This window comes from Hipposideros armiger, unplaced genomic scaffold (assembly GCF_001890085.2).
Source record: "Hipposideros armiger isolate ML-2016 unplaced genomic scaffold, ASM189008v1 scaffold_79, whole genome shotgun sequence".
NCBI lineage: Eukaryota > Metazoa > Chordata > Mammalia > Chiroptera > Hipposideridae > Hipposideros > Hipposideros armiger.
In genome coordinates this window covers 3,765,660-3,786,689 of record NW_017731429.1, presented here as the reverse complement: position 1 = coordinate 3,786,689, position 21,030 = coordinate 3,765,660, and the positions used below count along the sequence as shown (strand labels likewise).

At 36.0% G+C, this 21,030-nt stretch overlaps 1 protein-coding gene across 1 annotated transcript in view; it reads right to left on the bottom strand.

Moving 5' to 3' along the window:
- Nucleotides 1-21,030, bottom strand: part of DLG2 (discs large MAGUK scaffold protein 2) — a 2,099,601-nt gene that overhangs the window by 570,501 nt on the left and 1,508,070 nt on the right. The window contains 1 exon segment of the mRNA XM_019643522.1: nucleotides 16,083-16,252. Within this exon segment, the coding sequence (XP_019499067.1) occupies nucleotides 16,083-16,252 (170 nt within the window).

The window sequence follows — 21,030 nt, the reverse complement described above, 5'->3', positions numbered from 1 at the left end:
GTATATACAAGTATATTGTTTATATTCATTTATCTTTTATGCAAATGATTAAACAGTATATATATATTGTATGACTCATGTACATCGTTTAACAACATCTGTGAAATTTTGTTCCCTATCATTATATCAGTATGTACAGAGCTCCTTTTTTTTCCCCCATACAGTGGGATAGTATTATATGGATGTACTGAAATTTTTGTAGCCATTTTTCTTATGTCATTTAGATTGTCATGGGGGGGAGGGGAAGTAGGATACTACAGATATTTTTAGAATTAACTTTGTTATTTCACACATATACATGTTCATTTACACGGTGAATTTCTAGAAGTAGAATCACTATGCCAAATAGTTTGAGCAAAGAATAGGTTGGACGGACAGGGAAAATGATAGTTGTGATTCACCTTGGTCCAAGTGAGACTGTTCAGACTGTATATATAAGTATGGGTTTAAATGCAAAACATTATGAGTAATTTTCATCATCATACAAAGGTATGATAGGTTTGTTGGGAATATCTGCTTCACTCCATGGCTTTCTTTTTTAATGAGGAAATGTTCCTAATTTTAATATAGTTCAATTTACCCATTTCTGCCTTTATAGTTGTATGCTTTATTTTTTAATAAAATAAAAAATTAAAAAAATTGATTGTTACCTTATTTCTGTTTAGATTATGAAGTAGGGAATCCAACTTTATTTTTTTTAGGTAGCTGCTCAGTTTTCCCCATGTGACTTATTAAACAGTCGATCTTTTTCCATTTACTCCAAATGCCATCTTTATCATATACTAAATTTCTGTTTCTTGTCCACTTTCAGATTTTTGTAGTCTTTTCTTTTGACATACTCTCTTACCTTTTAAATATTATAGCTTTATAATATTTTTAAATATCTGGTAGGCTAGGACTTATCTCATTGTTCTTCTTTTTTTCTGATTTTCTTGGCTATTCTTGCTTACTAGTTTTTCTATACGAACTTTAGAATAAACCTTTCTTATTTAAAATTTTTCATTGGTAATTTTGCTTTAAAATTTTAGTGTAAAAGTGAAAATTGACAATTTTTGATGTTGCATCTTTCTTTCCAATGACATACTATGGTGTTCTCTTGTTATATGTTCTGTTTCTTTTTTTAGCTGAGCCATCCTGCCACTTGTTGGCAGCTCAGCAGAAGCTCAGCTCTGGCCGGGACTCGAGCCGCTGTTGCTCAGAGCTTGCATTCTTGAGCGAGCTCTTAACCAACTGAGCCACTCGGCCAGCCCTCTTATATGTTCTTTAGTAGCCTTTTAAAGTTGCTTATGTAAATCTCACATGTTTATTTTTAAGTATTTACAATCTCTGATGCTATTATAAAGATATATTTTCTCCCATTATATCTTTTAATTGGCTATGGAGTCTATATATGTGCATATACTTTTATGCTATTGATTTCTGTATATTAATTTTATAACTAGCCATTTTATTGCATTCTTTAATTGTTTGAAATCATTTTTGGATGATTTCCTTTGGTTTATCACCACAAATAAAGATACATTTTTTACCTTTTCAATTCATAATCAACTTATATCTAAAACAATGTAAATCATAGTTGTAATAAGGACATATTTTAAGCAAGTTTGCATAGCTACAATATATTTTTTGAATCTTTGGCTGGGCTAGACACCTTGAGCCACCAGCTTTTTTTCTCAAAGCCCTGTAGCTCCTGTTTAGTAAAGCTTTAAAATATTCTTCTCTCTGTTTATTTATTTAAGTTTGTGCTCACAATGATTATCTTAAGCTTTGCTCTTTGCCACTAATCTCATGATGTCTATTTTTTTCTTACTGTTTACAATATACATTTATAGGTTTTGCAATGGTGGTATTAGGCCCTTTATTGGGTTCTGCAGGTCTGATTTTTATTTTTCAGCTCAGTCTATAATTTTATCATTTTGTTTCTCATCAGTTGTTTCACTGAATTTATTTTTTAAAGTTATTTTTATAGTATGAATCATGAGTAGTTCCTTTCTGTTCCTTGAATTTTAGGTTGTCTTTTTCCTTTCTTTCTTCTTTTTCTGCAGGTTATGAGGACCAAAAGGTTAATAGCATGAGTTCTGGTGCCTGACATCCATAGTTAGTATCCTTGCTCTGACACCATTTGTGTGATTTCAGGCATGTTAATGAACCTTTACATCTGCATATGTAATAAAAGTACCTCATGGAGAGTCTTACAAGGACTGAAAGAGATAGGTACATAAACACTTGGGGGGGGGGAACAGCAATGCGTAACATACAGTAAGTGCTTAATAAATTAGATTATGATGCTGCTGCTTCTTTCTGGTTTTGACTGTTATGTTTACAGAGTTACTAAATGTTTTTCATCCTGCTGATGCTTGGGCAGCTCAACCAGAAACTGTTTGTTCTTATATAATATTTGTGACTATTTTACCCTTTTTTTTGTCCTTATAATCATTTTGCTTTTGCTTCAAAGTTACAGTGGGGGTAGGGGAGAGGGATCTGCATATTTTCTTTTGTAATCACTTTCTGCACCTGAGGCAATAGCTGAAGACGGGGTTGGAAGAGAGATCAGTAGAGGCTGAGGTCAAGTGTGCCATTTTTTCTTAGAACACCAAGATTCTGCTGTCCTTTGAGATTCTTATTCAATGTCCAATGTCAAGGTCCATCTACCATAGTTGGGTAATTTCTCCAATTCATGTTATGGCTACAGAAGCTTATCTTTCATCAGAGAACATCAGCATTACTGTTCACTTTCCTGAGTTTAGATTCTCACAACAGCAAGTTCCAACCACTCTTTGAGAAAAGATAAGGCCACCAGCTCAGTGTACTCTTCTGCAGATTTGTGGTATCGGTAAGAAGTCTCAGGATCTTGTCAATCACCAAGGTAGTTTCAGGAAGGGAAAGGGAGTGGAGACGCACCTGGCCTTTCTAAGCCTCCCTGCCGCTCTTCCTTTCCTTCATCACAGTCATTTAAGTGTATTACATTAAATTGCGCTTCATTCCTTCTTTCATCATTGTTAGCAAACATTTTTGTTGTTGTTGTTACTGGTTTTCCTTATGTTTTATCATTTTGTGAGTTATTGGAGGAGAGAATGTCTATGAGTAGATAAGATTAACCTGCTCTCATAACCTGGACACCTCTTCATTAGCAGTGCATACATTCTTCCTGGTGGAAACTCCCTATAGGCAGGATTTTTATCTTTATCTATTATTTTTAAACCCAGTCTTTCCTTATATATGTGGGATTCACTTTCATATCTATGTGTGATGAAACAAAATTCCATCTTGTTTCTAAGAATGCCATCTATCTACCTTCAGGTTACCTGTAATTGACACAAATGAAGAAAAGGTGGCTACTCATATGAGGAACTGTTGAATTACTATTAAGAATGATATCAATACCACTGGATGCTAGGCCCAGTTCAACAATATTACCTTTAATAGAAATAAATATAAATTTATAAATTTAATGTATATTAAAATCAATTACCCTAAAATAAATATATTTGATAACTAGTAATTTATATGAAATATTTAACTATCCATAATTTTTATATAAACCAACAAAGGCATCTGAAAAACAAAGCTAACACAATTTTATATTATATGAACATAAGCAGAGTACGCAGCTCATGTTCAGAATTCTGCTCACTATGGTCTGTACTTACAAGCTTATCAAAGGATCTCTAGGTACAATTTTGTGTATTTTTATTTGGGTGAAATATTGCTGAAGTTGAGAAAATTCATAGGATGGAAACAGTAAAATAAAGGGTCTGAAAATCATGATGTATCAAGAATGGTTAATAGGGTGGCGTTCCTTAGTCTAAAAAAGAGAGGCCTAAAACAAGACTTGAGAGTAGCATAGAGAACACAGAAATGTGTGAAGGGCTCTCCTATGAAGATTTGTTCATCATAGCTGGACAGGGAAGAAATAATATTAATGGACAATTCTTAAAGGAATACCAGCTTACAGCTCAATTATAGGAAAAATACGTCCAATGATTGGGGCCAGGGGTCTGCAAACTTTTGAGATGGAAGAGCTGCCAGGGATCAGCAAACTGCGGCTCGCGGGCCACATGCAGCTCTGGGTACGTACATGTGGCTCTGACGTAAAATTGAAAATGAAAATAAAACTATCATAGTTTCATTTATAAAAATTTTAAAGGATATTATTCACATAATGGTGATTATGTAAAAGTATATTTATGGTTCTCGAGTAATTTTTAAATTGTTGTGAGGGACAGGATTGGTTCTTCCAGCTGTTAGCACACTTTTGAGACACAGCGTACCCAAAGAGCCGCATGTGCTCACGAGCCGCAGTTTGCCGACCCCTGAATGGGGCAGTCTCCCAAGTGAAAAAGCTGTTTCTTCCCAGAGCATTAGAGCAGAAGTTGAAATCTTGGTCAAGGCTTCCTTGTAAATCCTATGTATATACAGTAATACCTCGGTTTGCGAGCATAATTCGTTCCAGAACTAAACTACTCCTGTTGCAAGACATCGCTCGTTTACCAAGTTAAAATGTATTATTACATTGATGCAACAGTTATAGTGGTAACAAGTAATGGCACAAGCCACTATTACTATTGTACCAACCTAACAGAAATGTTTGCTCATCTTGCAGAACACTCTCAAACCAAGTTACTCGCAATTCAAGGTTTTACTGTATTTACCCAGTGGTATCATAAGTTTCTATGCATACATACATTTCATACACTATATTGGAACTACTATCTCTCCTTAAGGGCACACAATGTCTTTATCCCCAACTTCTAGCCCCATAGTCAGAAGGTACTCAATCAATGGTTTGTTAAATACATGAGTGACTGTATTTTGAGACATTAAAATATTTGACACCTAAGAATTCTTGCTCATCAAAGTTATGATTTTTTAAAATTTTAAACTGTTACCATATTCAGTTGATTCAAATGAATGGATCTATGAAGGTTAAACTTTCCCATATGACTCAACTACTTAGGAACACTCAACACATATTTTTAGATTCGTGGGAAGCAATTATTGAACTCTTTTTCATAAGACGAATGGCCTTTTTGGAAAAAATTATATTGTATATGTCTTATTCACTCACAACAAAAAGGCACTGACTCACCTAGAAAAATGTGCCTCATGTGTTTCCTTTGTTAATTTTACTCTTCCTTTTTCTTATCTGCTCTCCTTTTAGCCTTGACTGATAATTCTCACCTTTCCTAATATCTCATTGTGCAGATTTCCAACTTTCAGTAGGCTCTTGGTGGGACCTCATAATTGGCCAACCCATAGTATATTCCATATTTAAACATCCCTATGTTGGCTTTCATTATGGACATTAAAAATAAAGATTTTCTTTTATCTTTCCTATTGACTTTTCTATAAGGGATAAAAGGTCCAAGATATCTAGATGCAATTGGATTATGTGCAGAGACAAAATCCATATAGTACAAGGTTTTTGACTGACAGCTAATGGAATTAGGAGTTCTGGTCCATAAATAAAAAATACTGCAAACTTTAATTTTATTGAATCTCAGTGTTCCACAAAAGGAGGAGAATTTCATGTACACTGTTTAATGAGTTGGGGGGAGCCAAAATGTAAACCTGTTTACATTAGGGGATCATGACAAATTTAGCCTGAAGCCAGTGCCAGCCAGCAGAGGAGGACTGTGTTGTTTCAGGGCAGGTGAATGCCATGGTTCTAAGATGGTGTTTGGGTTAAAAGCCAAATTTCTTTTTTTTGTTGTTGTTTTTAATTGGGGAATTGGGGGATGGGAACAGCGCTGGGGAATTGGGGAAGGGGAACAGACAAGTTGCTGTCATTTTGTTCTTCAGTCTAGTTGTGGAGGACGTCGCCTCACCCGCCCAAGTTGGCACCATCATTGCACTCTTCCCGGGCAAGGCAGATTGGTCACCGGCTTCTGGACGGCTGCTCACTGCGGCTGCTGGCTGCTCACGCTGGCTGCTGGCTACACATGGTAGCCCATGGCAACCCACTGCCACAGGGGCTGCAGCCTACGCCGTTGCTGGCAACTCACGGCAGCCCAGCCCCAGGTTGAGCTGTTGTTTAGCATCTTAGCTGTGGAGGGCTGTGTCACTGGCCCTCATATGTGGGATCTGAACTGGGGCCCTCTGGTGTCCCAAGCCAGTTGTTAACCATCACGCCACTCAAACCAAACTTCTTTATTCAGTCATTCCTTTGATTTAGCACTTAGAACTTCCTGGCTTAATGAATGTTTTTGAAATAAAATGTTTATTGAGTGAATGGATGGTTATTTTCTGCACTTACTTGCTTATTAAAAAAGTAAACAAGGAAGAAGAACAATTTAAAATTATTAGCTCTCTAGATGTACCAGGTATCACATTTAATCCTTACAATAACCAAGGCAGCTACTTAATATGACTATTTAACAGTTAGGTAAAGCAAAGATTTAAAATTAGGTGCTGGTCAAAATCCTAAAGTCGTTTCATAATATTGCTTTGCTGCTGATCATAAATCAGAAAGATTTATAGATGTGGTATTTACCATGGCAACATATTTTCTATTAAAACTTTAAAAAATGCTGCACAGGTAAATATTTACCTCAGCAAATATTCACAGCTAGGTAAACAGTGTTTGCTGTGTGAATTATAAAGCTTTTGAACATCAAAACCAAAACTATATGCAGTACGATGCATTTTTTAATCTGAAGTTTTCATGGTAAAAATCATTTTGACTTTAAACATTTGTTCAAGGAGCCACTGATCATAAATTCTGTTTAAAAATATGAGCTAGCTTTAAGCAGCAAAAAAGTAAACTAAAAACAAAACAAAACAAAAACACAACGGCCACATGTTAGCCCCCAAGGGCAAATGAGAAGCATGGCTTCCTTTCTTAATTTACAAAAAGATTTAGCAAATATAATCAATTGTCTTACCCCTCCATAATGTTATAATGTACAGAACTGTGGTGATTACAGGAGAAATATCTGTAGTTTGTTTTTTCACGAACAAATCATTTGTTACCAGATCTCAGGAGAGAACATTTTTTGCAGATATCATTATGAAGACTGAACAAATATTAGCTTAAAGAAAGAGGCTTTCAATCCACAGGTACATATCTTTTTATCCAGTAAAAATCAGGAACTAACCATGTACATATGCAAGAAATTCTATAGGAAAGTGCCTGGGAACAAGGTGAACTCATCAAACATGTTGCCCTTTGTCTAATTTCAAAAAAGAATTTGTTCTTTGCGGGGAGAGAGGGTGGTGATTTAGCCACAATTTATTTCCAAGACTATTTTCCCGGCTTCACACAAACAGGCTTTTTTTTTTTTTTTACTCTGAATATTATATTTCAATAAAAGGTTGCACTATGCATGCACTCAAGCAAATCCCCTTATGTCCTCAAGGGAACAATTTTGGTAAATCAAAAAGACTGAAAACAGTTTAGCACTGAGAGGAAAAATGTCATGTTTTGAGACCACATGCCGAACAGCTGAATTTGCCTTTTGTTCTTATTAAGAGCCCAACCATTGTTCAAAGGGGCCCTTCACCACAAATAGATCTACCTACCACTTAGAATTCAGAGCCTGGGATGTGGTCCGGAATAAAGAGAAAACTGTGCCTTGCGTTCAGAGACACATTTGCACATGCATTAAAAAATTGAAAATACATTATAATTTATCCCACAGCAAGAAGGGGGGAATGCATGATTTCCCTTGATGCCATAAGTGGGGGGACGCCAGCAATCAAAATAGTTGCATAACCTTTGAGTTTAGTTTTTACACAGTGGCCTGATGAATGGCTGTGGTATAACACCTATATTCTGGACAATGGAAAACTTCGCAAAACCTATACGTTCCCATTTATCGTAGTCAGGTGATAGAGGTAGTCCAACTTGTGAAAAAAACACTATCAGCAAAGCTAACCAGGGACAGAAGGGATCAAAAGAATTTCAATGCAGGCAATCTCTGTACTGTGTGTAAGAGCAGTACACTCAATTTTCAATTAAAATCTTACTTCATTTAGCGTTCATTGAGCACTTATTATGTGCTCAATACCTGCAGCTCTAGGTCTATGGACCAAAAATCACGTTGTAGAATAGTGAGATTGTCAAATGGCTGCTTCTGAAAGCTGTTAGATGAGTTCCTCATATCAACACTGAGAAAGTTCACTCTGGTCATATTAGTGTCAGAGAGAGAAAAGACAAGAGCAGATGGAAGAACAAGGGGAGATTAGAGAAAGAAAATGAGAACGCAGATGTCAACAAGCTGGTAAACTTCATTCAAGTTAGATATTTGAGAAATTGTCTGCAATATCTGATACATGTCAAGTTGATATTCCACCAACTAGACAATATATGTGTTATGCACGCTATTAATAAAAAATAATACAACAATTCTCAATAATTAAGAAATTGGTTTTTGGTTAATTGGACAGTTAAACTAAGTGCTAGATGCTTTAGACACTGTTTTTTCCCCAGTATCTTGAACAGACTTTCTGTAAAGTCTGAAAAAAAGGGACCAACACAGGGCTGCCTTCATAAGGGGCTCCTCGCAGCAGTGAAATGAGTCAGCTTCTATCTTGGCCATTTCTCTTCTGTTTTGCCATAATACAGAGATGGTCATGATTTGTCTTGGACTCTTCTCTATCTCTTTACCTCAGTTCCTCCCATTACTACCCAGGCTTTTGTCACAGACTCAAAGTAGGACTTGTGTTTACGAAATGCTTCCAATTTAGCTACAGGCCAGGGTAGAAATCATAACACTGTGTCTTAAGTGTTAGAATTAGGAGCATGTTAATCTTCTTAATTTGCTTTGCTGATAGCTATCTTTCTTATACTATATGGGTTGCTTAGCTGGCCTGGTAACAAAAGAAAAAGAAAGAATACAGCATTTTAAGAAGGAATAAAGCATCTTAGAAGTTCTTAGAAGTGAAATATTGTTTCTGATTGGGTCAACTAGTGATAGCTTTGTGGAGGAGGTAGACTTGAACTGTCTTGGCTTGTGGAGGACAGATGATGTCAGCAGGCAGTGGTCACCGTGCTAAGGGAAGGCATTCCAAAGTGGAAAATGGGATGAGCAAATGCCTAGAGGCAGGAGAGGAAGGCATGTGTCTAAGACATTGTACATAGTCCAGCTTACCGGGGTGAGGAGATGCATGAGTGAGAAGAGAGAAGAGAAGGCTAGAAGTGAATTATGTCACTGGAAAAGAGGAAGATCATAGGTGGCGTGAAATGCTAGGACATGAAATGAAGATTTTTACCTGCTGACAATGAAGAACCACTAGAGACTTTTGAGCAGAGGAGAACGATGAATAGATATGTGATTTTTGGAAGATTTATCTAGGAGAGGTATGCAAGCATGGAAGGGAGGCATTGGCAATGTAGTCTCATACAGGAGATCAGACAAAATATAGTAAAAATACCAGCACCGTATAATGGTAGTAGCAGTTTTAAAGAGAAAACTAAGTTATGTTGGTGGTAGCTTCCACAGGACATGATGCCTAATTTAATAAAGGCAGCAAAGAAGAGAGAAGAATCTAAAGGACTTGGAGTTTTTTAATGTGGGTGACTAGAACAATTTTTAACATAAACAGAGAGGTCAGAAGCAGGAGAAGATTGCAACAATGAGGGGTATGTGGTAGAAACTAGAATTAAGGAGCCACCATGAGGTCAATTTTCAACATGCTTGGAGGTATTTCTACACATGGAGTCTAGTGAAATATATGCTCAAACTAGGAAAACTAAGGGAAAATACGTACATAGAAACATACATGAACACTTTCATAAAACAGATTCATATGCCACATCATAACTCAGACCTGTTAGAAATAAATTTCTACCAAGCTAGAGAGAAAAACACAGCTGCATTTATGAAATATGTGCATATACAATGCTAACACCAATACATTTTTTACATATGTATGTGCATATGCATGAAGAAATCTGAGTTAACATAAAAAACATATTTTGGCTCCATCTGAATTGCTACATATTAAAAAATTACCTTTCAATTCATTAATTCAGGAAATATTAAGACTTTAAAGCACTAGATTGTGTAAAATAATGTGGGAGGTGCTATTAAAACACTGGAATGAGTATATGCTTTGCTGCTTTTCTTTATTCAACATTTAGCCAATTATGATAATAATAAGGGTAAATATATTACAGACATATTGAGAACTTACAGTTCTTATTCTGAACATAACCTTATGAATTAGGTACTCAAATTATATCCATTTTACAGATGAGGAAGGTGAAGCACAAAGTGTCTAAGATACTTGCTCTAGGTCTCATAGGTTCTTAAAGTTATCCAGGAACTTCACCACTTTCACCACCTGTGTCTTCTCTACAGACTGACTTATACACATTATAAATGGCCACTGGTATAGTGACTTTTACAGTCGGTTTATTTTATAGTTATTGTGACTTCTTGTCCAAAGCAGAGAGCTATACTCTTCACTGCATTTTCAGTTTGCACCGATACAAACCTCTGCCTCTATAACTGTAGTAAACATGTACGTGAAGAAATGATAACAGATGATGTTTAAAAATATTTTTAAAAATAATAAAGGAGAGTTGCTGAAATTTGTTGCTAGATAGACTTTACCACTCTTTCAGTTTTTATTAAAGAATAAGGTGGCTGAAATAAAGCCACAGCAAGTCTACCTTTGGATGCTAGTAAAGCTACTATGGCTTTAACATTTTCACTTTTAGAAGTTGGCCTGAAGCTTGCTATATTATCCTTAAGCAACAAGAACATCTCAAAAGAAGGTATCTCGTTTCTTATACAAGTTTAGGCACCTTGGGCTTAGGCCACAGAAACGATAGCCTGCACATTTTAATTACCTAGCTGCTTACGAGTTATGACTTAGAGCGTTCTTGGGAAAGTCGCTAGAAAGACTTTTATTGTGACCTATTTCCTGGGAAACCACATGTATACTACAGATTTTCTTCCTGGCATATTTTTGGTTGCTTGGCAAGTCTAAATGGATTTGCCTAATCACTGCTTCCTGTACATGATTATCCAATTTTTTTTCCCCTCAACTGACTGCCCACACACAGACACCCCAGCTGCTTGCAATGACCAAACCTATAACTGTGAGGTTAGGACAATTTTTATGTATTGTTAAGAAAAGACATTCTAAATCAGTATTGCATATTACTCAAATATTCATTACTGAACTACATGGCCATAAATCAGCAGCCAGATGATGCCAGTTGAATATTGGGAAGATTAGCACTGCTATAAAGACAGAACTGCATACACCACAGGTCATCTCAGAATTAGTCACTTGTATCATAGATAGAAGAAACACAAGGTATAGAACTGGAAAACCGTAAACTTAATTCTGCCACAAATTACTGTTTCAAAGAATCGCTTAATATTTTATCAATACAATAAGAAGGAATAACATTGTTTACCTCATGTCACATGTAAAAATAAACAAACAAACAAAACCAAAAACAATCCCCAAATAAAAATAGTCTGGGCTTTAAGAATGTCTATAAAATAGACTTAATAAATGCTTATAACTGTTCAAATAGCTGAGGCAGCTATATTCATGATTTTTATATTAAAGATTATTGCTAAAAAGGGGGAAAGTTAATTATTCAGCTATTTCCCCAAATCTAGATATTTTACAAAATTTAAGGGGAAATTCAGACTATTAATTTGATAGGATTTCCAAACAGATGCTCTCTAGCTCTGCCTCATTGAGATCTCCTTTTCACATGCATAACATCCCAACATTCCAAAAGTAAATTCCTAAACTTTCCCCACAGACATCCCTCCACAGTCTTCCCCTTGTCACAAATGACAGCATAATCCATTCAATTGTTCATTTAGAAAATGGCCTTACCGTTGACACATACCAAATCTAGGTAATCAATAAGTAGCATCAACTAAATCTCCAAAATATAGCTTGGATCCATCCACCTTTCTCTACCTTCTTCATTCAAGTAACCCCTAAATGATTTCTGCTCCCATTCTTGCCCCTTTTAATGCATTTTCTTCACAGTGGCTGAATGATCTTCTAATAATGATAAATTTGATCATGTCACTCTCTTGCTGAAAATTTTGCTATATACTTCTCATTTCACTTGAAATAAGAACACAAATTTTTAAATATGGTCCAAAAATCTATACGTGATCTGGCCTCTGCTTCCTTTGACAAAATCATTCCATGTCATTCATTATTCTATAATTAAATTTCCCTTACAATTGACTTCTTTTAGTTCCTAGGTGGTTATCACAATTTTCCCTGTGCTAGGGCTTTCATGCACACATGCTTCGACTTCCATCTGGATGTTCTTCTCCACTCTTTATCTGGCTAACTTCTATTTTTATTTATATTTCATGGTTTCACTTAAGTGGAACTTCCTCAGAGACGTCTCCTTTGACCCACTATTTAATCGGCACCTCCTTATAACCTTTTTCTGTTCATTCATATTACCTTTCCCAATTTATATTATAGGCGTTTTCTCCATCAGAGTGTAATTTCCTTGAGCAAGAACTATTTACATTTTCTTTGTGAATCCCCATTGTCTGGCTTTGTGCCAAGTCCATAATAAATATTTACTAAATATTTGCTGAATCATTGAAGGACCAAATTAATGAGCGCATCAGGTTGGCTCTGTATCATACACACACACCCGAGGCTGGTTACCTTAGTTAACTAGTGTTGATGCTTATTATAGTGGCCACACACTCAACAAAGGGCAGATAAGGACCTGTGGGCACAAGTTAAATTTTAAATTCTCTGGAGCAGTTTGGCTCTCTTGGTTGAGGTGAACCGCATCTTCCTTTTTGCCTGATTGGAATCACAGTTCAAGCTCCATCACAGAGCTGATTTAATTCTGCCTTGCGTTAAAGTTAGTTGACTGCATGTCTCTTTCTCCCATTGGTACTTCCTGATTCTCCTGTCAGAGTCACACCTGGTTCATTTTCATCCTCCACAACGTGTAAGAGTTTCCATAGAATGAGTTAAGCATTGGTAAATATTTCTTTCAAATATATCATCATTGAAAATAAAGAATTATAAGGTGCTAAGTGAAGTTAAGATTGCCAGGTATCATCAGATTTGGTAGCGAATCCAATTTTAATGATTCAATTCACTCTCATTCAGAACTTCTGCATTCAAGAGGCGTTAAGAATTTAAACAACAACTTAAAAAGTTTCTTTCCCAGTAAATCAACAAACTTTATATAGAGAATCAAACCCCCATCAGTGACTTTTGTATGGCAACAGTGTGAAACAGCTTAATTGGCCCAGCGGAATCCCAGCAGAACAAACAGGCCCACCATACCTCTCTACAGGGATTTGGCAGGAGCCTGCTTCCAGGGAGCTAAGTTAGTTCTAACCATGTCCTTGTTCTCCTTGCAGCAGACCAGGCCCAGCTGTAACCCCGTTGCCCCTACGCGTGCACTTTTATTGGGTTATTGCCTGGTATTACTGGGTATTACTGTTCATCTGTCCCCACTTCCATGTCCCAGGGCAGTTCCTGCTCCACTCCAGGATCAAAGGAGAAAACAGTTCAGAGCCAAATAAACCAGCCAGAGGGGGCCCCGGTATCAAAGGGAAAGATCCAAAAAAAATGTGTTCCTGATAAAATTAAAGAGTTCTCTCTATGGATCCTCTAGAGCAGCGGCTCTCAACCTTCCTAATGCCACAACCCCTTAATACGGTTCCTCATGTTGTGGTGACCCCTAGCCATAAAATTATTTTCATTGCTACTCTATAACTGTCATTTTGCTACTGTTATGAAACATAATGTAAGTATCTTTTTGTTTTCTGATGGTCTTAGGCGACCCCTGTGAAAGGGTTGTTCGACCCCCAAAGGGGTCGCGACCCACAGGTTGAGAACCGCTGCTCTAGGGCCTTTAAGTGCTTGGCTGAGCAGCTGGGGGATCACCAAGTGACTCAGCTAGCAGGAGACCTACTAATGAATGGTGATGCTTTGCTTAGTGCTTAAACCTAGTATTTGCCTTAGGACTGTACTGAGTAATTCCTGGTAATTGAACTGTAGAAAGATCTACACATTATTTATGTTATTTATATATAGAATATCTTTTTAATAGAAATAGTGTGATGCTCATTTTATATAGCTTTAAAGCACCTTGCAAATATAATTTTAGTAAACATGTAGGCTAGAAAGTCCTTTCTTTCCCACCACCAGACACTTTGGTACAGAAATGCCATACTTATTTTTTTCCAGATTTAATTTTGTGATTTTAGTGCATTTGAATTTAGCCCATGATGAATCTCTGAGTATTTTCATTACAGTGCCAAACAATTGTTACAGAGGCTAAAATCATATGTAGCAAAGAGTACCACAAATAACATGCATATATAGCTAATATTTTTCGGACAGTCAATTTGTGCCAGCCACTATTCTAAACACTTTATGTGAATTGACTCATCCAACCCCCACAGCATCTCTCGGGGCAAGTGCTATCATTATTCACATTTTGTAGGTGAGAAAATGAAGGCTCAGTGACTTTAAGCAATACACCCAATGTCAAAGAGCCAGTGCAGTGAGCTGCAGAATGTGAAAAATGATATAAATGGAGGCATTTCAAAATACAGTCAGAGCCACCATCCCAGAGGAATTGCCTTGCATGTCTTTCTCCTCAAACCTTTGGCAAAATAACCTGTGGACTTGGCCAAACCAACACTGTACTGCAAACAACAGTTTGTAAAGCTAATAGGAAAGCAGACATCCTGACTATGAGGACTGCAAATTAAGGACATTCTTTAGAATTAGCACCACCATGTATAGCTAGGAAATAGCTTAGCTTACTTGTACTACAGAAAACCCTTTCTTGGCTAATTAGCACCAATAGAAATTCCTTCCTTCTATTCATGTAATTACTTCCCCTCCCTTTCTCATAAACCCCTTGACTTCCCCACATAATTGGAACACTATTTGGGTTTCTGTCTGAATCAGTGCTTCCCGGAAGTGCAATTCTTTTTGATCTCAAATAAACACTTGCAGCCTCTCATTTTGCCTTTTTATTTTTAGGTTAATAAGAGCTCGGGTTCAAGCCTAGCATTTGGCTCTGGAGTCTGCACTTTCAACCAGCAAGCTCTGCGGCTCACCACGTGCCAGATTTTAGTTAACTGCTTAATTCTCATAAAGCCCCTAGGATAGATGCTACCAATATGATTCCCATTTAATAAGGAGGGGATTGGTCTGACCAACGTCACTCTGCTAGTAAGTGGCAAAATCAGGCTTTTAAATCCAGTCCTGCCTGACTCTTCTATCTGATATCTTAAATACCACCCACTACTGCCTCCCAGAGAAGGTTGTGTGCTTGTTATTTTTAATCACATATAGCATTCGAGATTAAACAGATTTTTAAAGGAAAGAGAAATTATTTCCTAAAAGAGTATAGTAACTATCCACTCATAATCTTCTAAAATATTTAAAATGCATAGACCAGTAATTATATTTTTTTAAAATATGTGAAATGCTAATATTAAATGTCATCATTCTGAAGAGTAGAGCTGACAGGACTATTCTTAAAAATTAATATGATTGTTCATCTCACTGTTTATGTGATTCCCTGAAGAGGTAATTACCTCTCAAGAGAGGTAATTTTTGTGAATATTTCAAAAAAATAAATTTTAACTTATTTTGACTATTGCAAGTATAAAATGTAATTTAGTACTGATTATGACTTAAAATATTACAAAATCAAAACAAATCACGACAGTGTTTTAAAAATATGATGACTGTTATCTCAGGATGCTTTAGTTATTATCAATAGTATTTTTTCCAAATGAAGGGGTAACCATTTATACCCGAAAAATTAGAAAGTATTAATATGCTGGTCAAGCCATGATAATCCAGTAAGATGTAAAATTCATAGAAAAAATATAAATGGTTGTTGTTATTATTGTTTATAAGGACATTCCTATATAAATCTATCTTTTCCTTCTCTGAGCCCATACTAGAGTTTTGGTTTCTTTTACCCTCTGTAATAACCACTACCGCAGGATTTCAGATCTCTTGGTAGACACTCAATGTTGGAGGGTAAATGAAAAGAGTACATAGTAGGTTATGGCATAAACTTTAGCCAAATGGTTTGTCTCTGGTGTCCTATTGTCAATCATTTAAGGTTTTATTACCTTTAGGCCCTTTGAACAGTTTGATTTCCACAACAGTCTCCAAAATGGGTCGTCTTCTCCGCACGTACAGCCGAACGATCGACCCCGCCTCTTTGAGGGCTTCCACTGCTTTACTGTGGGAAACCTCAGACACATCGACCTCATTCACCCGCAAGATACAATCATTGACCCTGAAAGGGAGGAAAAGGTGCAAAGGTCAGAAGAGACTAGGAGGATTTCTGAAAGAATATTATTATGTCATCTAACTTTCAGAAGTGGGGGAGCAAAGAATACAAGCGATTTTAAACTGCTTACATTTGGAAAGATTTCAAATGAAGGAAATTAAAAAAAAATAAAATAAAAATCTTCAACTCCTCAGCTTCCCCAGGCTTCCCTACACTGACTACTAGTCAAGTCCCATCCTGAACTCCAGTCCACTCTGACTCGGATTGCATCACGAGTGATGATGTTAGAAGGATACATATTTTAAGGTATCAGCCAGTTACATCATCATTTTGATTGGTTTTAATTGGTTGGACTGAGGGTTGTGGTTTGAGTGGTTCTCAGAACTTACTACTATGGATTATACAGACATATCAAACAGAACTTTATAGATTAATTTTTTTTGAATTCTTAATCTACTAATTATAAAAATAATATGTAATCATTTTAGAAAATCTGAAAAATATAACAAAGAAGAAGAAAAAATATACATGACTCCGTCACCTTAAATAAACCTTAGTTTTCTAGCAAATTATCTTCTAGTGTTTTTTTGTTTGTTTTCTCAGATTCATTTCACAATATTACATGTATTAGAGTTCAGGTTTCACAAAATGAAACAAAACAAAACAAAACTTCAGATAATAATCCTTGCCCAAGGCACTTGCCTTGATACTAAGAATTATGGTAAGTTCTACATTAACTTTCATTTGTGCCATTTTCTCATGAGAAAGAATAATTTGACTTTTCCATAAAGTTTTTCAGGGTAGTTCATAGTTATGTGGCCATGGACTTCAAATCCCTTTTAATATTCATGATAATAATTAGTGGTAATATTAGTAATGATTAAGAGTATGGGTCTTGAGACTAAAAATATTTTTTCCCTCACTGTGCATATCCCTTTCAGGACTTCCTGTCTCATTTCACTGTGTTGCTCAGAATAAAAACTAAGGGGCTACTTGTGCTTGACGCCTCTTCCCCACCACCACACATTCAGCTCTACCCACAAAGCATATCTGCAATCCATCCAAGTTTCCTCATTTCCACTGCTAGCATCCTGGCTAGAATCAACATCGCCTCTCATCTGAATTATATCCACAGCCTCCCACCTACACAGCCTGGATCCTCTCTTGTCACCTTTCAATCCAGTCTCCACACAGGGGCCAGGGTAAAGTGAACATGGTTGGTTGCTTATCTAACCTTCCATTCCCAGACCTTCTTCCACACCGTGCCCTGTTTTATTCAGGAGATCTAGTCCTCAGCAAGTATTTGTTAAATGAATGGAAGAATAATAAGCTTAAATTCAATAACTGGGTCTTCCACTTCCTAAATTCATAAACACTGGCAGTTTTCTTCATCTCGCTAAACCTCCATATTCTCATCTGTAAAATAGACATTATAGTAATACCTACTATAAAGACTTTTGGGGAAGATTAAATGAGATAATGTACATATAAGTTCTTAGCACTGACCCTGGTGTATAATAAACACCCAATAAGTGATTGTTATTCATAGCAGTGCAAATTTGTTGATCTGTAATATTCTGAACTAGTGGATTCTTTCCATAATCTTGGAGAATAAGATTTATTATCCACGTTATAGAAATAAGAGGAGTTCCAAGTGGTTAAGTTCTTTGTATAAATTGGGTAGAGATTAGATAATGATCTCAGGTCTTCCTATTTCAAAATTTGGGCTCTTTCCTCTTAGGACAACATACAGTAAGTCCTCAATGTCGTCATTAAGTTCTGTGACTTTAAGGGAAATGACATATAACAAAATGAGTTTTACCTTAGGCTAATTAATATAAACAAAAGTTAAGTTCCAATGGCATCTCATCAACACTGTATTGACATTAAATGAAACAATGTTATTTGAGGACCTGCTATACAATCTAATGTGATGAACAGTTTTGTGTGAATTGTGCACATCTGTTCAAAATTGTAACATGGTAATAGAGACATTATACAGAAAGTATGGAAAGAATTTCCTATCATTTTTGTCTATTAACTTTTCTATAATACCTGTTTGAGGATTTGAGTTAGAGGAACACTTATCTCAATGAGATCCCTTATTAGCTTCAAAATCCTGAAATGGAACATTTAACTTACTAAGGTTTAGTGATGTCATTTCATTATAACAGATGCTGTAGCTTTAATAGGTTTACACATACATTTCCTCTCTGATTGACCAAAAAAAAAAAAATCACAGAAAACTACCAATTAAAATAGTTTTGAGAATGTAGGCATCACGGGTGCCAGCCTCCCGCAGCAGCTGGTCCTTTGAGAGTGGGTAATTTTGTCATCTCATGATAATGCAAAAACATAATGTTTACCATCACCCTATGCTCAGAATATTAACCATATCTTAAAACACTGCTGGCTGTAAAAGGGAGTGGATGACATTAAAAAAAAAATTCTGAATGCTGTATCTCTTCAAACTAGAGTACATTTTTTTCCTTTTGTATACAGTGGAAACCTTAATTGTCGACTGCTGCAGTGAGGAAATCACAGCCTAAATCAGATGGTTTTTCCTGAATGCATGGATGAAGTAGGCAGCGTTAGTGCACTGGAAAGAGCATTGGACTAACAGTCAGAAGATTGGGATTTGAGTCCCAGCTGTGTATCAGCTGTGTGACCATAGTAAAGTCACTCCATCTCTTTAAATTTCAGTTTCCCATGGAAAGAGAGCAGGCATACCCAGAGTTAGTGAGAGGAGTAACCAGATAGATAATGTATATGGATGTATGTGTAAACTGTCACACGCTGCCCATCTGAGAGTTATAGCTATTGACAGGTGAGTCAATGATGCTGTGAACAAGTTTTTTGTTATAACAAAAACTCAGACACAACGGTTTAGTGGTTACCAGAGGGTCGAGGGGAGGAGGGTGGAAGAATAGGGTAAAGTGGGCCAAATATACGGTGATGACATTGAGTTGTGAATACACAATGCAATATATAGAAGATGTATTATAGAACTGTACACTTGAAACCTATATAATCTTACCAACCAATGTCATCCCAATAAATTTAATATAAATTAAAAAAAATGAGTAGCAAGACAAAACTAAAAGGATTTGTTGAAAGGTGAACAGAGTGGAAATTGAAATATTTAGAGTGCCTACTATGTGCTATACCATTTTAGTCACTTCACTTATTCTCTTGTACTTAAATCAGATCAAATATGAAACAATAATTCTCATTTCGCAGACAATGAAATTTTATAGACAAGGTCACAATGTTGGTGAGGGCATGGACATGATTCCTACCTGGGCTTGTCTTTTTCTGGAGCCTATCCTGGCACTAAGTTACTCAGAATTAATTGTTTTAAATAAAAAAAAAAATGGGAGTGTGAGGGGAGCAGTTTATATTCAAATTCTTAAAATAAGAAGGGAAGACTAGCAAGCCAACCTAGGGCACTCAACTTCGATTCCTCCCAGTTACCTGAAATAGCACTTCAGCATTGGTTAGAGGGTCATAGCTATTAACAATTAATTTGATTTCTCTACCAGAAGATAAGCTTTGTGAGTAAAGTCAGCACTTAATATTCATTTTGAAACATATAAATACGTTACTAGCTCCAAACTCAAATAATACTTTGTTCCAGTAAAAGGTGCAGCCTTTATCATATTTCTGAGCCATTGTATTAGAAAGCCATTTACATAAAAATTTCCTCTCTAGTCTACCCAAGCAGTTAAGTTGATAGTTTCACTTGTTCAGCATTTGCTCTTTTAGATATAAGTTTACAATATTTTTTTTGTGGACTAAAATTGTCCACAAGATTAAGAGATTAAATTTAATCTTTTCCTAGTCTCATTTCCTTTGGCCATTCTGGTACATTTCCATGCAGGAAATATTTTAGAAACAAAAAGGACATTTCATCATCATCATGTTCATGGAATCACATCTAAATGTTGCACTAAACAATTTAGTGTTCTGGAACATGATATAGTATCACTGAAAGGTCAAATACTACTTAACAAATTATTTGTTCCATTTTGAAGATATCATTTAAAATAACATTTAATATTTACTTTGATAGGTATTAAAGTGTTCTGTTGTAAAATAAGATTTGTGATTTTATACATTTTTAAGGATATTAATTCATTAAAAAATAATCACCAGATGCTTGTGTTAAATTTTAAAAATTCCTGTTCATTATGCATTAAAAAATATTGGAAGGAAAAGTAAAATTTCAGCTCTGGTTCCTTGTGGATGTAGAGATTATGGCTATTTTTAAAAACATATTTCTACTTTTGTGTTTCTTCCAGAAGTTTCATATGGGCATATATCACAGCAGAGAACCTAAGAACATGGGCCTAGGAGCTTTGATCACACTGAGTTACAATCGGGATGTTGTCCCAGCTCAACTTAGAAGCTCTGTGACTTGAGGCAACTCACTTGGCATCTCAAAGCTTCAGTTTCTTCATATGAAACTAGGGATAACAAGATTGCTGTATAAATAAAATCAAATAATACATGTGAAACACTTAGCACAGTGCCTGACCAACAGTAAAGTATTATAGTCTTGAAAAAGAGACAAGAACATTTGCAGAAGAAAGGAGTTGAAAAGACTATAGTGGAGGGGGAAAAAAAAAAGAAGCTAAAGAGAGAGAGAGAGAAAGAGCTATAACCAAGATACTGAAAGAATTTTTGAAATTTTGTATGAGAAAGGGCGGGAGAGATGTAATGGATGGGATTTGGGGGAAGAAAAATGTAAATATAAGGCTTTCAGTGAGTTTAAGGAGTATAAC